Here is a 16,994-nt window from a genome sequence, read left to right on the forward strand (position 1 = left end):
TATTACACCAGCACATCATGTAGCCAGGTCACCACTGTAGACTGAGGGGTTAGTAGCTGGGTTGGTGTTCACCTTTTTCCTTTAGCAGCATGTAGAGTACCTTCTTGTACGATGAACACTAATCAGTAGGTGTCTTAGTCACTGTCCCATTGCTGCCAAGAGATACCATAACCAAGGCACCTCTTAAAAAGAAAGCATTTAACTGGAGCTTGCTTACTGTGTCACAGGTTTAGTCAGTTATCACAGCAGGAAGCACAGCAGCTTGCACACTGCTGGAACAGTAACTGAGAGCTACATCCTGATCCACGGGCTAAGAGAGAGAAAAAGAGAAACACTGGGCTGGGGTGTGGGTTTGTAAAACAACCTCAAAGCCTACCCTGAGTGACACAACTCAGCCACACTTCCTAATCCCTCGAATCGTTTCAAATAGTGCTACTCTCTGGTGACTAAGCATTCAAAATGGCCTATGGGGGCCATTCTTATTGGAACCACCACAGTAGGGGTAAAGGCTCTAGTTAGGTACACACACACATATCATGATGCTTACATCTACAAGGTCACTCTTGCTGTATAAAACAATATAATCTAAGTTTCTGAGACTCTTCATGTGAATATGGTTTGGGATCATTTAATCCATTTATTCTGCCTGATGCACCAACACTGTAAAACTCAACAGTATCTAGCCTCTGCCCTGAAATGCTAGCTGTCCTGGTTATGAGCAGGGACTTGCAAGGGGATTCTGGGAGGCCACAGTAGCCAGCTGCTGAAATGGAATCACTGAACAAAACTGGTGGAGAAAGGCACGGAATCTTGTCTGCACCTGGCCAGTGGGGCCAGCTATTGAGACAAGCCGACGTGGGAACAGAGGAGAGCAAGGGTCTGTAGGAACCTGTGAGCAGCTGTGCTCCTACCAGCCACCACGTGGATCCAGACTTTGGTTCTCCAGAGCTCTTAGGAGTTTTTGTTTGGGTCAGTATGAATGCAGGGAAGATCCTGGGAAATGTAGTTCCAGCTTAGCTAGGTTAACAGTTCAAAACCATTGTCTTCAAAATCACAGAAAACCTTCATGGGGAAGAATGAGTGAATGCAGACTGTTTAACAAGGTTTGTGAGCAAAGGCTTGGAGGTAGGAACTGGTGAGTCAGTGTTTATGAAAAGTAGATTAGCCTCGGTGCAGTGAAGGGTTCCTGCTGGGAGACAGTGGAAGATGAGGTTGGAAACAAAGGTTGGAGTCATTATTTCATTAACTTATTCAACCATCGTTTCTTGAATGCATAATTCTACCAGGCTCTGTACTTGGTGCTGGGGCTGTTGATGAACGAATCACATTTTGAGAGGCTTCAAATGTTACACTAAATATTTTTGCAGAGTTTTGATTCATCTGATGGGAAGTAGTTGACGTTCACATTTGGAACAGCTGCTTGTGCATCAATTCCACTGACATTTAAGCTCCCTCTCTGGGCGAGCTTCTCCAGGTATCCGACATGGTCTTCTCAGACCACTGAACATGGCTGCATCCCATGCAGTTGGTGGGAGTGGAAACACCAAGCCACTCCTTCTCCTGCCAGTTTTCTAGAACCACTTATGCTCACACTTTACTATGTATCATGGAATCCTCATTCCAAACTCAAAGTCCTCTATTAGTCACTTAAGTGAGCCAAAGAAGTGTAGATTTAATTGTCTAAAGCCCAAATGCTTGCAGAAACAGATCTGACTTCAGTATTCGGTAAAAAATATTGATGCATAATTCATCGTTGTTTATCTTGGGTAATACATGAGCCCCGTGCTAGTAAATGGTCACACTGCTTAGCACTGTGTCTAATGCATTGCATAAACACTCTCATTTAACCCTTGCAAAGCCTCAGAAGGTAGCTACTAGGGTTGGCTTCATTGTTTGGGTAAAGGAAAGCAAGGCTTCATGAGACTAAACGCTTTTCCCAGGATAATAAAACTAGTAAGAAACCAAATGATGGGTCTATTCTAAAGTAAGAGATGACTTAGAGACTCCTACAGATGTTTCAGAAGAATATGTGATAGGTAGGGAAGGTGTCAGGAAGATAGCACTGAGTATTACTAGATACACTGGCAGAAGTTATCTGTGCAAAGAAATCTGCAGAGAGCAAAGGGAGACTCTGGGATCTTTGAGCTGCAGTCCAAGGGGGCCAGCTGGCATATGGGCATTTCCTCTGGATTCCGCAATGCAGCACCTGTAAGGAAACCCCTTGTGGGATATTGAAGATTGCGTAGCAGGTATTTTTTTTTTCCAAAATCAACTGCCAAACTTGTTGCTGATTGCTGTGGATGTCCTGTTATTTCTGCCCAAGAAGCAACCTAATAAGGACCTCCTTGTATGTACTTGTGCATGTGGACTCAAGAAGGTGCACACTTTTTACAAAGTGAAAACTGAACCAAGGGTTGGCAAGGTGGCTTAGCAGGTTAAGGTACTTAGCAATTAGGTACAAACCTAATGACCCGAGTTTGAGCCCTGTGACCCACATTGTGAATGAGAGAACCAACTCCTGCAAGTTGTCCTCTGACTTCCACATGCTCATTTAACCCTTAAACTGCATAAATGTGATAAAATATTTTAGCAAGAGGAACCAAAGGGCTGGGGAGATGGCTCAGTGATTAGGAAAACTTGTTGCTCTTGCAGAGGACCCCCACTGGACTCTCAGCACACAACTGCCTCTTGCTCCGAGGGATCTGGTGCCCTCCTCTGGCCTCCTCAAGCAACTACATGCATGAGTGAGAACACATGCGAGCGCGCGCGTGCGCGCGCGCGCGCGCGCACACACACACACACACACACACACACACACACACACAAATGAATAAAAATGAAATACAGCATTAGAACCCAAACCAAGACACATCCTTTCAAGTGCTCCCCAGAGACCAAGTGGCATTTGCTTCTTTTTTATCTGTCTTACCAAGTATTTTAGCTTGATGGACTCTTTGTTTTTATTATTTATTTATTTATTTGTGTGTTTATGTGACAGGGCACACATGCCATGGAGTATACGTGGAAACCAGAGAATTTTGGCAGTCAGTTCTCTTCTTCTACTGTGTGACTTCTAGGGGTTAGACTCAGATAATTAGGTTTGGCAGCAAGCACCTTTACCCACGAACCGCCTGTTGACCCTTGATGACTAAAGTGTGTGAGTGAGTAGGTGCCTTCTACGGAGTGTATGTGGAGGTCAGGGCAAACCTTGTGGGAGTAGGCTCTCGCCTTCCGCCATGTCGGTCGTAGGTCGTTAGTTAGACTTGCAGAGTACGTGCCTTGCTTCACCTTCTGAGCCACAGCACGAACCCCCCTCTTTGGACTCTATCCCTTGGTGTGCAGCACACGATCCTTACCGCACTGCAGACAGTTCTTAACATCGGTGTCAGTGTGCAGGTTAGCCTGGGGCCCTCATAACAGCTCTGTAAGGCAGGTAAAACTGGGGTGGGAGATGGGGGCGGGGATCCCTGCTAAGCAAGTTGATGGCGGAACCCAGAGTAACCTGTACTTTTTCTGCACCTACCTTGTCACTAATGCTGGTCTTGGGAAGCATAGCACCGTTAGCTATGAGTCAGAGTTTTTACTTTTAAATCAGATTTTCACATGCTGACGTCTTGCTTTTTCCTTGGGCACATTTTAATTAATTTTGGTGTGGGGACTACAGGAGATGGTGCTGATGTTGCAGAGGGGCATACAGGAATCCAAAGCATCCAGGTCCATGAGCAATGGGCTGCCTGCTGCGTGGCACAGACTATCCAAACCAAATGTGACAAATGGGCAGAATCTCATAAGTATTCCAGCTCTTCACTTCCCTAGTTTGATTACATTGTACCGGATGGCATTTGGAACTCAGTTCAGGGTGCATATAGCTGAATTATGCAATTTGCTGATATGCAATTAACTGGAGTAGCAACACATTCAATCTAATGGGGGCCAGACAGAGACTGCATAATTCTTAGGAACGCGAGCTGATTATGCAGTTAAGTGATATGCACTTAAGAGAAGTGCACCACATCTCTCTGATCCTGCTTCTCCCAGTAGATTCTTTATGGCACTCCTTTGCCTTTCAGCTGCTGTGGTCAAATGGATCTAACCTGTATTCCCTTGAGATACATGAGAACCGTACAGTTCCTACATAGACTTTGTTTCTTTTTAAATCAACCTCCTAAAATACCCAGTCATTAATTCACAGATGGGTAAGCGAACGAGAAGGAGAAGGGGAGCTCTAAGGATCAGCGCTCCTGTCTGAGAGTTAGAAAACAATGTTTGAGGTGGACAATTCAGGGTGCTCTGTGGGATATTTCTTTTTTTTTTCTTCTGGTTATGAAGTCATGGGTCAAATGTAAACGTGCAGTGCATGAAGAGATTTCTTTTTAAAAGCAAAGGGTTGCACTCTGTTCGTCTTCTTCTTTTTTTTTTTTTATAAACTTGAAAATGGATACCATAGAAAGGGGGCCCTTTTACGGGAAACTCCAATTAAATGGCAGGTCAGTGAGTGTGGCTGGTTTTAAGTTACCCTGGCGATGATGGATTGCTCATTTCATTTGGCATGTTTTACTGTTTCTCTGTATATTGCTGCATGCCCTGGATTGACCTACATCCTTTGGGGGGACCCCAAGAAATATAAAATATGGTGGTTATCCTCAGTTTCATTGGGAGGTCATGACCCATGGATACAAAGTAATTGAGAAACAATGGCACAGCATCAAGCTTAGGTGTCAAAAATGGTTGCTAAAAGGAGTAAGAGATGACAGAAATCAGAGATAATGAGCTGGACCAGCTTTTCATCACTAGGGGCAGGGAGCAGCATGCCCACTGCTTCAAGTTGTTAGAGCAGTCAAAACAACTCTGCAAAGTGTTGGTTTCCACTGCGTTTGCGAACGAGGAAACTTGGGTTCCATGATGTTAAGAAGTGTGCCCACGACCCACAGACAATTTTGATTCTGAATTAGGTTGCCCATCTCCAAACTTCTTCCTGGGGGGTGCATACATGCAAGAGGCCATGGCAGACAGGCTGTGGATGGCTAGACACTGGTTAGGAGAGTTAAACTACACGCTCATCATGGTCTTTCCCAACCCTGTGGTCCTGTGATCTGGAAACATCTCAAGCAAGAGGTGGGGGTTTTGTTCTCAGCTAGGACTGAGGACAGCACCTGTCTGTCTGTCAGTCTGTCTGTCTGTATATATGTAAGTATTCTATGTGTCTTTTACACCATGTATCTTGATCCCATTCATTTCTCTTCAAATAACAGGGCGGGCTCTATTGTGCTGCCCTGGGGAAGTGCAGGGCCTGAGGACAGCACCCTTTCATGACGCTAGCAGAAGGGATTCTGGCCTTACAGATGCAGCCTTTCCTGATTTGAATAAGTTCTGTAAATAAGTTCAGCAAAACCAAATGTAATTAAGGAAGAGATTAACTCAGTGTTTGGAACTTTTGTGATGGGTGAGGAAGAAAAGATGAGCAAAGATTAAAGGGGTCACATCCTACCTCTGCTGTGAGGACCAGCCTCAAGCAGTGCAGGGCTCAATAGGAATCCAGGGAGTTGGCATACTAAGATATTTTTGCCTAAGGGGTTTCCTTCGGACTTTTTCTTTATTCTTCTTCTAACTTCATTTTTCCTCTACAGTTTATAAACCCCAAAACAAAGCCTTTCAGGCAACATAGAAATTGCAATGTGGCTACATTCTATTTTTTCAAGTGAATGATTATAATGAATATAGGTACAAACAATCTTTTCATCTCCTTTACACGATTAAAACAAAGTCATCCCAAGAACCCACATGCATTTACTTGTCATAGCCGAACAGGGTGTGAGCTAGCAGGATGTTTTCCTCAGCAGTTCTTTCTTTTGCTAGCAGGCTGCATTTTGTGGTTACAGAGAAAGGATCGAATCACTTTATTACTTATCTTGAAAGGTAATCTTATAAGGAATCACAAACCTAAACTTTACATGCGAAAAATAACCAATCAGCTCTTCTTTCAATCTGCCGGGTGTATACCCACCCACTCAGCAACAGTTTTTTATATCAGCAGGTTGCTGGCAGAAATGGGTACAAGGAGTTTGTCATCACCTTTGACCACTAACCAATCCTGACAAGGAAAGTATGTCAGCTAGCAATAACTGAACTGCTTTGTGCTTGATCCCAGACCTTAATGAGTCCCTCACCTATGAGTCCTTGTGAACTTTAGATTGTTTTCCAGGGTTTTTCATCTTAAAACCATTATCAAAACATCTTAGTTTAACCTGAAGTCATTCTAAGACTTTATTTCAGCTCCAATGCACACTGAAACTTGTGAATACATGTTTCAGCATCAAGATGAAAAGAATTCAAGCCAGCCTGACTCCTGGGACTCAGCCGTTCTCCTAATCGTTAACCTGAACTGGGATCCCTGTGTCTCCTTAAGTTACACTCCTTGGCCCTGGCTATATGACACTTCCTTGTATTTATTTTCAGTCACCAAAACTCTATTTAAACTAACATTATTATTACTAATTAGACAGCACAGCTTAGGAAGAATTCCTCTTTATAATAATCCACAGGTAAAAATGCCCAGTAGAAGAAGCCAGGCAGTGGTGGCACACGACTTTAATCCCAGCACTCGGGAGGCAGAGGCAGGCGGATCTCTGTGAGTTTGAGGCCAGCCTGGTCTACAGAGTGAGTTCCAGGACAGGCTTCAAAGCTACACAGAGAAACCCTGTCTCCAAAAACCAAAAAAAAAAAAAAAAAAAGAAAGAAAGAAAGAAAGAAAGAAAAGAAAAGATTACCTCTTTATTCAAAACCTTCCTGTGGCGCCTGCAACTATAGAAGAATCCCAGGCATGGCCCCCCACTCCGTGTCCCCCCCCCCCCACTGGTCCCTACTTAGCTTTCTGATTCTGCGTCCTGGCGCTCTCCCACTCCCTCCTCATGCTCAGCCACGCTGCTTTTCTTCTGTCCCTCAAATGTAACATGCTTCTCCTCAGTCTTTGATTACCCTACCCACCCACCCACCCTCGCGCCTGCCAGGACACTGTCTTTAGATTTGCATGTGGCTGGGAACTTTCAGTCAAGTCTAGGTCCTGTGTCATCACCTTCCTGTTTGACTTCCTCAGAGTTAGAAACCTGCTCGCCACCTGCGGGCACCCTCACCCCATCACTCCATTTCATTTTCCTAAGAAACATCTCCTTTTGTTCAGCAAATGTGTAAGTAGTTTGGGATTGAGTTTAGTAAGCATTAGAATAAATTATAAATCTTAATGTAGAAAAAAATTAAAGCTACGTGGAATTTTATTGGCTTAAATATAAAACTTGTGCCCAGAAATAACCCCACCGTTCACGCTGTGAACACCTTTGTCCATACATCTTTACTTGCAAGTGTTCATTGCAAAGAGTCATTGATCTGGTTTGAGGCCTCTGATTCAGCTAACACTACCAATGCAGGACCCTCACTGGGACTCCTGTTGGATATCTTCTTGTTCTCTGTGTCATGGAGAACCTATAGCGTTGGGTCTGCAGGACCAGCTCCTTCATGTGCTCCAGCACATCATAAATGGGGTGGGCCAACTTATAACCCTGTTACTAGGCCTGGGTAGTTGCAGGGTTGGTCAGCCTGCTAGCTCTCTCCAGTTCTTAGGACCAGAGCAAGGGGCAGGACAGGTTCTCCTGCTTTCCTGCCTTCAGGGTAGGCTCTCACGCCCAGGTGAGGTGTAGAGGCCATTCTCCCACATGCTTCAGCTGCTGAGGGGCAGGGACAGCTCTCCGCCTCACATTCTTGGGGCCAGCTCATCCCTACCCCAGTCAACAGGGTCAGCTTCATTGTACTGCCCAGATGAGGTACATCTGGGCTGCAGTTGCATAGCTTTTTAAAAAAATATTGTTTATATGTTAATCTGCAACTTGTTTTCTTTTTCAATTAGTACTCAGTTTAAAAATCACTGCATGGAGCCAAGTGTGGTGATCCACGCCTTTAGTTCCAGCACTCAGGGGGCAGAGGCAGGTGGATTTCTGAGTTTGAAGCTAGTGTGATCTACAGGTTGAGTTCCAGGACAGCCAGGGCTGCACAGAGAAATCCTGCCTCAAAAACAAAAATAAAACAGCCTCCCCAAAACAAAAACAACAAAACAAACAAATAAACCTTACCACTTTATGGAACTGGAGAGATGGCTTCTTGATGCTCTTGCAGAGGACCCAAGTTTGGTTCCTGCATCTACATGGTAACTCAAAACCAACTGTAATTCCAGTTCCAGGGGAACTGATGATCTCTTCTGGTTTCTGCAGGCACCAGACACACATGTGGTACACATAATACACTTTGACACATGGATATAAAGTAAATAAATAGTATTTAAAAATCACTTCATGTCTGTTCATCTACTAAGCTGAATCATGAAATTGCTATTCCTTCATGCCAACAGTAATGCAGAACTGGCAGTTTCTTGTATACTTAACATAACACATGTATCTATTGTAACCTTTTAATATGTACATACTAATTCACATACCATTGCACTGCATGGTTGTACAGTGAATTTTTTTTAAGCTGGCCATGTGCCAGCTTTGTTTAAGCAATTGTCCTGCTTCGGCCTGGCAATTGTTTTTCTAATCATTGCTTACTAATGGATACTTAGGTTGCTTGCATTTTATCTGTGAACATAAAAGGAGCTGCAAAGAACTTATTTAGATGTGTGTGCATATATCTTTTTGTGTGTGGATGGAGGTTGTGTACACATGTGGGTATGCATGTATGTCAGCCAAGGGGCAACCTCAGGTACTGCTCAGCAGCTGTCCATCTTGTTTTACAGAAGTCTTAGAAGAAGACCTATGGCTCACCTATTGGGTGAGGCTGGCTGACCAGCAAAAGTCCCAGAAATCTACCCATCTCTGTCCCCCAGCACTGGGATTACAAGCTTGTGCCACCACACCTGGCTGTAGGTAGAATTTCTCTGTGTTTCAGCTCTGAAATAACCACACAGAGGCTTTAATTACAAATGCTTGGCTGATAGCTTAGGCTTGTTACTAACTAGCTCTTACAACTTAAGGTAACCCATATTTTCTTATCCAAGTTCTACCACGTGACTCATGGCTTGTTACCTCCTTTTCTACACATTCTGCTTCCTCTGCATCTGGCTTGAGACTCCTCAGACTCCATCCATCTTCTTCCCAGCATTCTCTCTGCTCCCCCCCAAATCCTGTCTAACTATTGGCCAATCAGCTTTTTATTAACAATGAGAGCAACAATTTTCAGAGTGCACAGAGGGACTATTACACAGCACTGGGCTTTTAGTATGGTTGTTGGGGGTCAAAATCAGATCCTTGTGCTTGCCTGGCAAGTGCTTTGCCGATAGAGCTGTTGCTCCAGCCCTATGCATGTATTTTTACCCACACACATATGTGTACTATGTCTTTGTGCTTGTATACCTATATTATCTCCATGTATCTATATATATGCATCAGTGTTTCTGTGGAATAGATTAAATAGACTTCCACATGTATGACTGTGGGTCAATGGTTCACACATTTCACATTTTGACAATTAGGATCCTCTAAAAGGATCCCAATAATTCGTTCTCCAAAGTGTCCCTTCCTTTCAGTTATCTGATGGGTAAAATTTTTTTGAGGCACTTTGAAATTATTTTGTTTAGCAAAAGACATTTGGAATACCAGCTCTGTTCTCAGCCTGGAATGTAAGGAAGGGCATAATTAGCATCACTGCAGTAAGAGTATATATTCTGAGCGGTGAGATCAACACACACACACACACACACACACACACACACACACACACAGCAATGATTTCATTTTCCTCACCATTCATCATCTTTAGTATGATTAACTGAAAATATACCAAACAGCCTAAGCTGAAGGACCACTGGAGTTATGTAAAAGTGAATGGCACCCCAGTTCCTCCATAAATTAGAGGCAGGTCCCCAAGTGCCCTTAATTGTAAAATGTGCATAATAACAGTAGTTCCCCAACAGGGTACTTGGAAAGACAAAATGTTCAGATACTGCGCTTGGTAAGGAAGATAGCTGTTGCCATTGCCTTCATTTCTTGGTCACTCACCATCTTCCAATGCCTGTCTCTGTCCCTCTTACCATAAGGCATCAAACACTGGATACAATGTATTTCTTATGTGGTATGCTCAGCCCTGGAGAGATGTGTCAGCAGTTAAGAGCACCTGGATTCAGTTCCCAGCACTCACACAGCAGCTTACTACCGTTTGTAACTCCAGTTACAGGGGATCTGATGCCCTCTTCTGGACTCTGAGGGGGCTGCTTGCAAGTGATATACAGACACCCATGCTGGCAAAAGACCCATACCAATAAAATAACTTAAAAAACAAAACAAAACGTTTTTGAAGATTTGTTGTCCCCTCGATCTGAACATGACACTTCCTTTTCGTTTTTTGAGACAGGGTTTCTTTGTGGGTTTTGGAGGCTGTCCTGGAACTAGCTCTTGTAGACCAGGCTGGTCTCAAACTCACAGAGATCTGCCTGCTTCTGCCTCCTGAGTGCTGGGATTAAAAGCGTGCTCCACCATCTCCCAGCTGAACATGACACTTCTATGGGTATACCTGATTGCAATGGTTTCTGTTTTGTTTTATTCTAAAGACATTAAAACTTTAAACATTCCTATACTTTAAATGAGGATTCCTCTTTGCTATTTCACAAAGCCAAGGTTCTTGATTTAGAAAAAGACTATTTCAATTACTAACAGTGTGATATTACGCAAGATAGTAAGGAGAGGGCCGGAAAGATGGCTCAGAGGTTAAGAGCACTGACTATTCTTCCAGGGGTCCTGAGTTCAATTCCCAGCAATCGCATAGTGGCTCACAACCATCTACAATTCAGTCTGGTGCCCTTTTCTAGCATGTAGGCAGAACGCTGTATATGCGATAAATAAATAAATCCTTTAAAAAAAGATAGTAAGGAGGAACACTGTTGATATTTTAAATCTGAACTAGAATGGTGCAAAGTGAAATAGTGCAGATGTTTTAGCCATGACAGACAAATTTCTTGCATTTATTATTAATGTTTCAGAAAATCTTGTTTCTTCCAGGTATGTAAATTTGTGTTTGCTGCAGTAGCACAAGCATGTGGGTGGAAAAGTGCCTGGTTTGTCATGCACGGCTGTGGAGGCACTTAGTCATGAACATCCAGCTCCCGTCCACCGTTCATTTAATTAAGTCTACCCCAAATAATTGCCATTTGATACTCAGGTGACTGCAGCAACTGCCGATTGGTGGGAAGTTTCCTAGAAAAGACCAGACAATGTACACAATTGACAATCTAACAGGAGAGCATTGGCCTAACTGGAAATGCATTAAGAGGAAGGACTTTCATGCCTATAACCTGTTTTTGGAAGGAGGCTTCACCATAGCAGCTAAGGGTCTCTGACAACACAGACATGCTAAGCAGTAACAAGGAAATGCTAAAATACCATTTGGAGGCAGAGCCTAAACCGGTTCAGCTCAAGAAGACCCAAGGTTTTCTAAGTTGAGATTCTACTGGCATCCTTATCTCTCAATACTAGGAGAGTCACAGGCTACCTGCTCCACCTCCAGCAAGTCCTAACCTATTTAGGGTGATTGAATTCACTTGACTATTTTGCAAACATGGTCCCTTCCTTACAAAAACACATGTACACTTTGCATAGAGTCTCTGGGCTTCCACAGACACCCGGAAGTGTCAGGTACCGTTTCCCTCAACCTGTGTGATATTCCCAGTTGTTTCCCCCTTCTTGGCATGGATGTTTCTGATCTCCCTCATGGCCCACCTGTTCACTCGTGATAAACAGCTCTCATTGTCAACTAGGCACAATTCCACAAATTCTAGTGGCTAGCTAGATAAGACCCAGCATTCCTCGGGACTTGTGAAACTGGTTCCCCTCTACCAAAAAAAAAAAAAAAAATGAAAGAAAAAAAAAAAAGATTCCTTATCACTGACAGAAGCACGAATGGCCATCTCTAGTGCCTGTTGGCATACCAAAGCCAAAGAACGCGCTGGCCTCCGGGATCCCTCGGTATCAGAAGTCCCCAGCTCTTCTGACCGGCTTCCCCACCCTAAACTTCTCTAGCTCATGGGTTTCCCGACCCCCAGCCACTCATTCTCCTCGTAACCCTGCTTGTTTCCACGATTCCTTCTCTTCCGCCCCTCCTCCTGTGTTCATCCCTCACTCCTCCCCACCCCCACCTCTCTCCACTCCGCTCCAGCTCCCTCCAGGCCAGGTCCAGTCTGCTGACCACATCCGGCCTCTCTCTCTCTGCTCTGGACCCTTCCAGACGTCTCTGGCTGTTAGTTCCCTCACGTCTACCACAACCCTCTCCTTAACCACGCCGAGGGGTGGTCATGTCTTCAGTTTGCACACAACTCACCTGGGTAGAGCATCTCCAAAGGAGTCACTTTTTTCTTTTAATCAGGTTCGTCTGTCGGTGTGGGGGCTGGGGTGTGGGGGTGGGGAGTGGGAGGGTGGGTGTGTGTTATGCATGGAATGTGTGGGGCGGGTTGTGGGTTGTGGGGGATGGGGAGTGTGTGTGGGGTGTGTATGGGGGAGTGCATGTGGGGGGGTTCTCTGTGCTTCCCCAACTATCCTGGAGCTAGCTCTTGTAGACCAGACTGGTCTCGAACTCACACAGATCCTCCCGCCTCTGCCTCCCGAGTGCTGGGAATAAAGGCGTGCGCCACCACCGCCAAGCACCCTGCTCTCATTCCGTTTGAACTTTTTGTGCTCTGAACGCCTCTTTAGCAGCATTCAGTTTAGTGTTCACATATCTACGCCATATTGTGCCTACCACTGACATTGCAGTTGTATACTCCTTTCAACACAAATTGGATGAGGACCTACTGTTTGTGAGGTGTTGATTATACCGCACTTCACTCAGCATCGTATGGTGTAACTTGCCTACTTCCCCACTGTCCTCAGAGGCAAGGACCAGACCTCCACATGCCCAGCGCAGAGCATGGCAATGGAAAGACTAAGTAAGTACTTGTTAACTAGGTTTCCTTTCTGACCTCAAGCCTTCAAACATGACGTTCCCTTCCCCTTCCTGTGGTATTTGCGAATCACTCGCACTAGGAACATCCTTCTTCAAGAAAAGTGGTTTTTGATTCCCAGGTGAAGTGTTAGAATTCCTGACGCGAAGCTCTCAAAATGGTTTAACCTCCCTTATTATTGTACATTCACGTAATTCCTTAAAATGTATATTCGCATTCAGAATATAAGCACCAAGAGAGCAAGGGCTCTGGCTATTCTGTGTGTGTCCTTATATCCAAGAAGTAGGATACCATGCCATTCTTCACTATTTCACATGGTGTGTGGGCCAGCATCGCAAGCTATCCCTTGAGTACTGCTAATACAAGACCTTAGACAGCATCCAGACCTAATGTATTCTGTAAGTATATGGCGATGTATTCAGTAAATATAGTAAGTGCTGACTTGACACATGGAACTAGTTTACCCTTGGTGTCCCTATTGCCTAGTGTAGGGTCTAGTACAAAGTAGGCAGCAAGTCCTTGAGGAATGTACATTGTCTTCCATCGTTCTGTGTTCACAATGGTCTCTTTATCTTATAAGCCAAATTTGGGTGGTGGTAGAGTCTTATTTTGATGTTTCCTACACACACACACACACACACACACACACACACACACACACACACAATTCTATACTACATGCCTCGTAAGAATCCACAAAGTCTAGAAACCAACTTGATGCTTTGGTGTTGACTAGTACATTCTCCCCTTGTGGATTTGGAGGGTGTGTTGGATATGTGTAGGGCAGTCAGGGGTGTTTTTAGTTGTCTTAACACCCCAAATCTTCATGCTGTGCCTAGATCTAGTTTTAAATTTCATTTCCACAAGGAATATCTCACTCAGGGCAACAAAATGGAGGAGCTATAAGAATGAGAAGTTTGGATATCCAGTTTCAGCTCTTTGCCCAGGACACTGTTTGGTTTGAAGAGGCTTAATTATGCCACTTCCACAGCAAACAGTGCAACAGACCCTTTGGAGTGGTATGTTTTAGTATAATTACCTCTTCCAGATTTTCTCAAAGGCAAAAATATTGCTTTTTGGCATTTGGTCTTAGTATTAGGACAACTTACAGACTGTGGGCAAAGGCTCCGTGAAAACAGGCATATTGGTGCATAAGGTTAGCTCCTCTCTTTTGAAACTAGGTATAACAATATGGCAGTACATTTAACGAATGCTTGATGTTTGAAGTGAACATTTCAGAGCATCTGCATCTATTGAGCTTGGTGCTCCAAACACAACTTTTGGCCTTTATGAGCTCACGTCTTCACAAGATTTTATACTGCTTTTAAAAAGTGCATTGGTGCTGCAGAAATAGCTCAGCTGGTAAGGGCACTTGCCGCCAAGGCTGATGACGTGAGTTTAACCCCAGGGAGCCGCGTGGTGGAAGGGGAGAACCAGCTTCTTCAAGTTGTCCTTTGACCTAGCAAAACACATAAACACACATATGCACACACATACAGAAATAAATGTAAAGATGTTTGTTAATTAAAACACGAGAATCTAAGAGTAATTGTCTTTACTCTGTTTCTTTAAAGCTATGGGGTTTTATTTAAATTATTAGTGTGTGTGTGTGTGTGTGTGTGTGTGTGTGTGTGTGTGTGTGTGTACACCTTTGGGTGTTCCTAGGGATTTAATTGAGATTCTTGTGCATTTTAGAGGTAAATGTTCTATTACTGAGCTATATCACCAAACTTTTAAATCCTTTTCATTTTGAGACAGACATGTTCTAAGTACAAAGGCTGGCCTTGAACTTGAGACAGACATGTTCTAAGTACAAAAGCTGGCCTTGAACTTGAGATTCTCCTACTTCAGTCTTTTGAGTAGCTGAAATCATAGGCCTGTGCTACCGAAGCCAGTTTAAAGCTATGGGCTTTTAGAAGGAATGTATCTTAGGATACCACAACTTTGACCTTTAAATTATCGATCACATATTTTTCCAAAATAGGTACACTGGAGTCACTTAAGCCAGGAGTGATGGCCAGAAAGCAGGGTCTCTGCTTTACCCTGACCTCTCTGTGAGACTGGCTGCCTTCTCAGATTCTATTGACAGTTCTGGAATATTCAGGGATGGTCTCAGGTCCATTGGATGCTTTCTTCTCTAGCTCTCTGCAATGCATTTCGTTCATGAGAAAAGTTTACTTCTCTTGGTTACCGAAGTTACTCTGCTTGTACAGGTCTACCAAAGATGAACTGTTGCTGCTGGGGCCACACCTCTGTTGGTGCCCATTCCTGCTACAGTGTTGCCCCACTGTTTACAGATAATTGCTGACACTTCGCAACTCCTTTCTTGCCTGTGTCCGGAGTCTCTCAAACAAAAGTAAAGCGCACACCTGGGAATGGTTAGGTCCACTCAGGAGCTGTCCTTTCTGCTTCCTGTTTTCTGCATGCCACCTCAGCACACAAGAGCGGCCAGACAAAAGCCCAGGCTTTGGTTGAGAGGTTCAGAACGGTGCCCTATTTGTCTGTACACCCCATTGGAAGGACTGAAGCAGAGTGGGTAATGGAAACTGGTGTAGGCATACTCATGATGGCTATCGGCTAGTGCTCCCTTCGCCCCACATTATCCTAGAGAGACCCTGGTTACTGCAGTCTGCTCCATTTTGTCAAGGAGCAGCAGGTTTCCTGGACGTTTTCATTTACGTTGGGGACCTGAGTTGCTTATTGTCTTAGAGAGGGCTAACACTGCTGTGATGAAACACCATGACCAAAAGCAACTTGGAGAGGAAAGGGTCTATTTGGCTTACGCTTCCAAACCATAGTCCATCACTGAAGCAAGTTAGGGCAGGAACATGGAGGCACGAGCCGATGAGAGACCACAGGGGAATGTTGCTTGCTGACTTGTTCCTGGTGACTTTCTCAGCCTGCTTTCTTTCTTTCTTTCTTTTTTTTTGGTTTTTACGAGACAGGGTTTCTCTGTATTGTTTTGGAGGTTGTTGGTCCAGCCTGGCCTCAAACTCACAGAGATCCACCTGCCTCTGCTTCCCGAGTGCTGGGATTAAAGGCGTGCACCACCACCGCCCTGCCTCAGCCTGCTTTCTTATAGAACCCAGAACCACTAACCCAGGGCTGGTCCCACCCACAACGGGCTGAACCCTCCCCCATCTGTCACTAATTAAGAAGGCCTGGCTACAGCCTGACCTTATGGAGGCATCTTTTCCCAATTGAGGTTCCCGTCTCACAAATGGCTTTAGCTTGTGTCAAGTTCACATAAAACTAGGCAGCCAAGATACTGTAAAATCAAAAATAAATTAATGCTTTCTTACTTTAGGATAGAAGAACCAGAGCACGAGCACAATCAAGCAAGACCAAACCTCAACCATGCAAATAACTCACTGTCTAATGGCTGGGATCCTCTCACAATCTGGGCTCCTCCAAAGGGCTTGGGTCACTTCTCTTGGCTCCGCCCTCTGCAGCACACATGGCTTGTCCTTTAGGCTCCAGTTGACTCCACTCCACTACTGCTACAGTCCTTGATGGTCATCCCATGGTACTGGCATCTCCAAAGTGCTGGGGTCTCCTACTGTAACTGGGCTGTACCTTCACCAATAGCCTCTCCTGGACTCTCTACATGGTGCTAAACTTCAACTTCTCTGTTTAATTCTGGGCCTTCAATGGCAGCTGAGGCTGCACCTTCGTCCATGACCTCTCCTGGCCTCTCCAGTGCCTAGCCTCAGCTGGTCTCTACAACCTCTTCATGCCTTCAAAACAAATACCTGATGTGGGATATCTGTCTGTATGCTGTGAATATGTTTACTACTAATAAAGAAGTTAATAAAGAAGTTGATCTGGCCACCAATAGTCAGGCAGAATAGAGCCAGGAGGGAAATCCGAGCAAAGATAAAGGAAAAGAGAAGATGGAGTCAGAGAGATGCCAGCAGCTGCTGGGGAAACAAAATGTGTGGTAACAAGCCACAAACCTCGTGGTAAAATATAGAATAATAGAAATAGGTTAAGAAGTTGTAAGAGCTAGTTAATAATAAGC

The 16,994-nt window shown here is 44.4% G+C and overlaps 1 protein-coding gene across 1 annotated transcript; it reads left to right on the plus strand.

Moving 5' to 3' along the window:
* The first annotated feature begins 3,236 nt into the window (after positions 1 to 3,236).
* LOC121144121 lies at positions 3,237 to 16,791 on the plus strand. Its single transcript, XM_040757459.1, has 5 exons — positions 3,237 to 3,245; positions 3,343 to 3,396; positions 11,971 to 12,399; positions 12,903 to 12,958; positions 16,281 to 16,791. Exons 1-5 carry the CDS (start codon positions 3,237 to 3,239, stop codon positions 16,444 to 16,446), a joined length of 714 nt encoding a protein of 237 aa, XP_040613393.1. The 3' UTR covers positions 16,447 to 16,791.
* Positions 16,792 to 16,994: the final 203 nt, after the last annotated feature.

Source organism: Mesocricetus auratus, unplaced genomic scaffold (assembly GCF_017639785.1).
Source record: "Mesocricetus auratus isolate SY011 unplaced genomic scaffold, BCM_Maur_2.0 Super-Scaffold_100014, whole genome shotgun sequence".
NCBI classification, from domain to species: Eukaryota; Metazoa; Chordata; class Mammalia; order Rodentia; family Cricetidae; genus Mesocricetus; species Mesocricetus auratus.

Bases quoted from the DNA above. Each gene is read 5' to 3' on its own strand.
- LOC121144121 (XM_040757459.1), top strand. The intron at 3,397-11,970 runs GTTAGCCTGGGG...GGCATACCAAAG, and splicing joins ACATCGGTGTCAGTGTGCAG to CCAAAGAACGCGCTGGCCTC. The intron at 12,400-12,902 runs GTTCGTCTGTCG...CACTGTCCTCAG, and splicing joins CACTTTTTTCTTTTAATCAG to AGGCAAGGACCAGACCTCCA.